This window comes from Galeopterus variegatus, unplaced genomic scaffold (genome assembly GCF_000696425.1).
Source record: "Galeopterus variegatus unplaced genomic scaffold, G_variegatus-3.0.2 Scaffold339, whole genome shotgun sequence".
NCBI classification, from domain to species: Eukaryota; Metazoa; Chordata; class Mammalia; order Dermoptera; family Cynocephalidae; genus Galeopterus; species Galeopterus variegatus.
In genome coordinates, this window is record NW_007726450.1 from 676681 (window position 1) to 683574 (window position 6894).

Genomic DNA, 6894 nt, shown 5'->3' on the forward strand with positions numbered 1-6894 from the left:
TCCACTAGTCCCAGGCAACCACCAATTTCTTTTCTATCTCTGTGGATTTACCTATCTGGACATTTTGTATAAATGGATTCATGTGAAATGTGGTCTTTTGTGAGTGGCTATTTTCACTTAGCATAATGTTTTCAAGGGTCATCAATATTGTTGCATGAATCAGTCCTTCCTTCATTTTAAGGCTGAATGGTATTCTATTGCATGGACATAACACACTTAATTTTCCCACTCATCCATCAATGGATATTTGAGTTGTTTCTCTTCTTTCACTATTATGAATAATACTTCTGAGAACATTAATGTACAAGTTTTTGTGTGAACATATGTTTTCAATTCTTTTGGGTGTATAACTGGGAGTGGAATTGCTGGATAATATGGTAACTCTGTTTAAATTTCTGTGGAACTGCTAAGCTGTTTTCCAGAGTGGTTACATCACTTTACATTCCTCCAGCGATATAGAAGGTTCCAATTTTTTCACATCTTTATCAATACTTATTATTGTCTGTCTTAGTATTAAATACTTATTTTTTAGTATGCCATTTTAATTCACTTGTTCTTTCTTTTACTATACATTTTTGAATTATTTTCTCTGAGGACTACAATCAACATTTTATCTGAAAACAATGTAGATTGGATTAATACTAACTTAATTTGAATAGTGTATACAACTTTGCTATCATATAATAGAAGTGAGTGCTTATAATTTTATGTTGCTTCAACATCCATCTTTAACTATAACCTTAACTTTCTTATACTAAAAGTAGGGCTCAGTCACCCTTGACATAGTTTCCAATGCTATATCCCACTTAAATGGCTCCAGCTGGTGGCAGTGGTCACAGATAAAAAGAGACATCTCTCCCACCTAGCATGCTGGGCTCCCTGCTTCCCCACCACTTCTTTTAAATGAACCATTTAGACATTTGCCTGTGAACTTAAAGTGACCATCTCTCAGTCACAGGGTAACCTCTTGGAACTAGCTTGCTTGCTTTAAACCCACCAGTTAAAGCTCTCTGCAGGCAATCTGTTTGGATAATGCCCTGGACCCAATAAATACATTGGCTCCTGGGTCCTTTTGCTCTCTTTCTCCCTGACCTCCGTGTGTGGCCTCCAAGTATGCTGTGTACCCCCCAGGGTAAGTAATCACTAAACACTCTTAAATTTTCATCCTGTGGTTGTGTCATTGAAACCTTTCCCACTATCCAAACCCTGAAAGTGAGGCATTCTGGAAGGAACCCATGCAGGTGGATCTCCAGCTGGCATTTCATTTGGGCATCTGGTGGCTGATGGGCACAGTAGCTACCAGCTAAGTTAATAGAGAAACTCAAAGAGATTCATTCAAAACATTGTTATGTCTTTTACTATATATTTTTTAGTTATTTTTCTCAGTGGCTCTAGAGGATTACAATTAATATTTCAACTTCAAACAATGTAGTTTGGATTAATACTAACTTAATATGAGTAGTATACAAAACTTAGCTGTAATATAATATTGCTTCATTCCCATCCTTTATGGGAAGGATATTCCATACAGGAATTCCATATTCCATAAAGGATGGAAATATTCTTCCCATAAAGGATGAGGATGGAGCAATATTATATTACAGCTAAGTTTTGTATACTTTTCATATTAAGTTAGTATTACAGCTAAGTTTTGTTGGTCAAATGACATCTTTCAACATTATAAGCCCATCAATGTTGTTTTATAATTATTGCTTTATGCAGTTGTCTTTTTAAATCAGATGGCAGAAGAGTTACAAGGAAACATACATTTATATTGTCTTTAACAAGTATATGGACTTATGTAGTTATCTTTACCCCACTGTCTAGTACATAAGGATTTCTAGGGCCTTTCATTTCAGCCTGAACACCTCCCTGTATTATTTCTTGTAGGGCAGGTCTCCTAGCAATGCACTATCTCAGTTTTTGTTTAACTGGGAATGCCTTAATTTCTACTTAGTTTTTGAAGGATGTTTTTGCTGAATATAAAATTCTTGATTGACAGTCTTTATATTTCAGCACTTCNTTCCATGGGTTTCTGGTGAAAAGTCAGGTGTAAATCTTACTGAGGATTTTTTTCACATGATGATTCATATGCTCTTGGTGCTTTAAAAATAATCCTCTTTTTTGGCTTTGACGATGAGGTATCCAGGCATAGACCTTTTTAAGTTTATCCTACTTGGAGTTTGTTGGGTTTCTTGGATATGTAGATTTTTTATCAAATTTGGGAAGCATTCAGACATTATTTCTTCAACAATTTTTGCTTCATTTCTCTCTCTCCTCATCTTCTGGGACTCTTATCTTGCATATGTTGGCATGCTTGATGGTGTCTAAGGATCTGTACAATATTCCTTATTCCTTCTCTTACTTTCTCTCAACAGGATAACCTTCAAGTTGGCTGATTCTTCCTTCTGCGTGCTCAGATTTGTTACTGAGTACCGACAGTACATTTTCATTTCAGTTATTATACCTTTCAACTTCAGAATTTCTAGTTCGTTCTTATTTTAAAAATTTTTTTCCCATTACTTTATTGATAATCTCTATTTGGTGAGACATCATTCCCTTACTTTCCTTTAATTCTTTAGACACTGTTTCCTTTAGTTCTTTAACATATTTATAATAGCTCATTTAAAGTCATTGTTAATTAAGTGCAATATCTTGAGTTCCTCCAGGATAGTTTCTTTGGATTGCTTCTTTTCTTTTTTATGGGCCATACTTTCCAGTTTCATTCTGCATCTAATAATGCTAATGCTTTGTTGAAAACTGAACATTTTAAGTAAAACTCGGCCCATTTTACCTTGAAACGTAAAGGTTTAAAATCACCTAAGGAGAAAGTGAAGCATTACTGAAGGCATATTTAAAATAAAATATAAAGGAAAAACAGTTATTTTTATTAGTTGATCCTTAACTACTGTGTGCGTGCTATTTGCAAATCAAATTCTGAGAGATATCTAAAGTAGTTTCTAGCAGGGAACACATTTCTCAGGGTGACCTGACTATGTGTCTCCCCAGTTGCAATTGTCATATTGGTTCCATAAATCCTTGCTCTCTCTCTATATATACATATATAAAAGGTAGTCTCCAGAAATTGTAAGTAGAATAATCTTATGAATATCTACATTTCTCAGGGTGACCTGACTATGTGTCTCCCCAGTTGCAATTGTCATATTGGTTCCATAAATCCTTGCTCTCTCTATATATATACATATATAAAAGGTAGTCTCCAGAAATTGTAAGTAGAATAATCTTATGAATATCAAACCCCTAATTAATATGAAAAACATAATGGGACACCTGTATTTTTTAGAAACAAAAGTACAATTTTTATAAAATGTAATGTTTATGAATTTAAAAGAATATGGAGAAAGGGCTTTAGGGCTGTACTTATGTGTGTATTTGGACCCTGTTATGATAGGACCCTTTAAAATATTGGCCTACTCATATCAGTTCTAAAAAGAATGTCATTTATTATTCAACACACCTGTAGCAATAGTAGGTAAAGGTCCAATAGGAGCATCCACTGCAAACCACTCCAGAAGGAATCCCTTCCCTGTGATTGAAGAGTCAGAAGAAAACTGAAATGTCAAAGAATTTCTAGTGGACATAAAAGATTCAGTCTGGATACCACAATAACTTCCAATCAGACGGGAATGAATGCCAACTCCATCATAAATCTGCATGTAAAAAACAGATAATAGAACACTTGAATTTAGGCGATTACCTCTATTTTTCTTCATAAAAAAAGAAAATTTAAAAGATGCCTATATTATTACAATTTTATTATAATAGAAGAAAGCAATAAATGAATAAACATTTTATTTCAGTTTAAAACAGAAAGTGCCATTAGATATGAAATATTATTGCAAATAATTTAATATGTTTAAAATTTTTTCATATCTTTGTTACAGAATCATATTAATAAAAATGGTTTGTAGGATATAGCTCATCAGATGATTTACATTAAAATTTTTGGGTTAAAGAGTAGGAACCAGGATAGGTGTGCAACAACTGTACTTAATGAATGTGCTTTGGAACCTCAAAGGAAGGAATCAGAATGAAGAGGGAAAAACAACAAGAAAGAGGAAAGGTTTAATGACAGAAAGTGTACAGGTGTCCTAAAGGGGTTCATATCTCTACAGAAGGAGAGATGAATTAATGAAAACAAAACAAAACAAAAGTCACAGCTTGCAGGGCTCAGCACATTCAAAGCACTGGATAAATTGCTTTCGTTTGGTTTAAAATACTAAATGATCTATTTAGACACATATTTTATGATAGTTTCCAAATAATTTGGAACAAATTCATTGTAACAGTTATTATAAAATTCTGTACTGAATCTCTATTTTTCAAATTATATAACAATTGTTTCCACACATATTGGTCATCTATCAGGTATTGGGTTCTTTTCAAGGCACTGAGTATCCAAGATGAATAAGGTAGGATCCTGGCCTTCAAAAAACTGATAGTGTATCTGGAATTGATATGGTAGCCAATATCTCAATGGCAATGATCACCATAATTTTTAATATTTATTAATTTTGATATGATCCTTCAAATTTCTAACACTATAAAATAAAAACAAAGGGGAAAATTGGATACAAAATAGAATACTTAATTAGGATATACATGCATGCTTAGACAAAGACCAACATATAAATTAGTACTAAAAGAAACCCTTAGACACACAATAGAAAATAATATAGTACTGGAATTGCCTCCATCTAAGAAATCTTAGGGGAGACTATCTCATATGATTTGTAAATGTATGAATAGACATTAACTTAGATTAATTTTTGCCAAAAGTAATTCACCAAAATTTATAAATATTGATTGCACATGGAAACTCACCTTTAATTTATCATAATAGCAGTTATATGCTGCTTCAATATCCATCTCCAAGATCCTACCATAGATAACTTGAGACACATTCACATTTACTATCCACTGGTAATTGGAGTTATGGGGGTAATTTCCAGGCCAGAAGGGAGAGGCGATTTTCCCATGAGTTCCCACAATATTATCATTGCCAAAAACTAGGAGGTAAAACAGAGTAGTAAATCAGACCTACTTAGGATAGCTCTTTAATCAAAAGAAAAAAACCAAAAGGCAAGAGATATCAAAAACGATGGACTTTTTTTTTTGTCCTTTTTCAGACCGGCCGCACCGCACTCAGCCAGTGAGAGCACCGGTCATCCCTTTATAGGATCTGAACCCGCGGCGGGGGCGCTGCCGTGCTCCCAGCGCTGCACCCTCCCGAGTGCGCCACGGGCTCGGCCCAAAAAAGGGTCCTTTTTCAGACCGGCCGCACCGCACTCAGCCAGTGAGAGCACCGGTCAGCCAGTGAGAGCACCGGTCATCCCTTTATAGGATCTGAACCCGCGGCGGGAGCGCTGCCGTGCTCCCAGCGCTGCACCCTCCCGAGTGCGCCACGGGCTCGGCCCAAAAAAGGATGGACTTTTAATTGACTTGTACTTTCTTTTCTGACTACTGAAAGAAATACTGCTTCCCTTTTGGTTTCTGGGCTACCTATTAATTCCTTGGAGAAGGGTGATTTTGTGAATGGAATTCCATCTCCTTACAAGGTTGCATGGTGTGAAAAGAGGCAACAACTTCTCGTGTGAAAAGGGGTTCACAATCCCAGAGGACTTGGAGTCGTGGGAAAGGGGGTTACCAGTCCCATTCACTAATTTTGGTTTACCTATTTTAATTTGTTTTACAAAAAAAGGGGAAGTTGTTTTTAAAAATTCTATAAAAGAAACTGACAGTTAGGAGCTGCAAATAGAATAGCCAATTATGGAAAACTTGAGTTAAAAAGTAAAAATATTTAACATTATATCCTACTGGAAGAATACCCTGTTGTTATAATATCTGAGCACTTAAGTCAATTCCAAAGTAATACTAAATGCCTTTAACTTGAAGAATATAAAGTTTATGGAATCAAATGAAACATATTTGACATAAACACACAAATCTGAACTATAACATATTAGAAGACTCCTTAACAACAGTATCATAAAAATATTTACTTGAACATTAGGTAGAAACTAGAGTGTAAAAAGAGTATTAGAGCCATTGAGAATGTTCTTCCTTGCTCTTATGAGCCATTCATATATAATTTAGTTTTTCTAATATATTACATAATAAAGAAATTCCACAAAGATAATATAGGAGAATGGTGTACGGTTCAGGATTGTTCTTGCTTAGTGCAATGCTGAAAAAATTGTTATAATTTCTGGTTTGTAGGGTATATCCTGGAAGCCATCACCAAAACAGAACCAACGTACTCTTAGTAAATGTGGCCTGGAAGCCAACACCGCTGCCTGAGCCATCAGAGACAAATCTGATCCACAGTATATGCCCAACAATGGATGAATAATTGTGAGGAAGAGAGTTTCCACAGTATTGTCCCACCAAGTGACCAGTGGCGTTTCCTTCCCGGATCTCCACAAAGTCTTTGCTACAGTTCGGAGAGTCCTCCAGCTGGAAAGATCTGATTTGGAAAAAAGAAAATGTTTACAGAGATAAAACTGATAGAATGGATTTTGGGGAATATACTGAATCACGTGCTGGATTAACCTGTTCACTTTTAAACTTTTCTTTAGCTTTTTTTTTTTTTTTTTTTTTTTTTTTTTTTTTTTTTTCCGTGTCCGGCAATGGATCGCAACCCTCAGTGTCGCCCCCGTACCGGACCAGGGACCAGCAACGGGATCGCAACCCTCAGTGTTGCTCCCACGCCTCGCTCAGCCAGTGAGCGGGAACTGGTCTGTATGTGGGATCCGAACCCTCGGGCGGGAGCGCCGCCGCGCCTCCCAAGCGGCGCACTATCCAGTGCGCCACCGGGCCGGCCCTTTTCTTTAGCTTTTTTTTTTTTTTTTTTTTTTTTTTTTTTTTTTTTTT

The 6894-nt window shown here is 35.8% G+C and overlaps 1 protein-coding gene across 1 annotated transcript in view; it reads right to left on the bottom strand.

The window, feature by feature from the left end:
• CUBN (cubilin (intrinsic factor-cobalamin receptor)) overlaps positions 1-6894 on the bottom strand; it is a 121979-nt gene that overhangs the window by 96129 nt on the left and 18956 nt on the right. Inside the window, exons 6-8 of the mRNA XM_008567728.1 lie at positions 6282-6487; positions 4846-5030; positions 3479-3671 (exon numbers count right to left, since the gene is read on the bottom strand). Coding sequence (XP_008565950.1) covers positions 3479-3671; positions 4846-5030; positions 6282-6487 — 584 coding nt within the window. The remainder of the gene's footprint in view (positions 1-3478; positions 3672-4845; positions 5031-6281; positions 6488-6894) is intronic.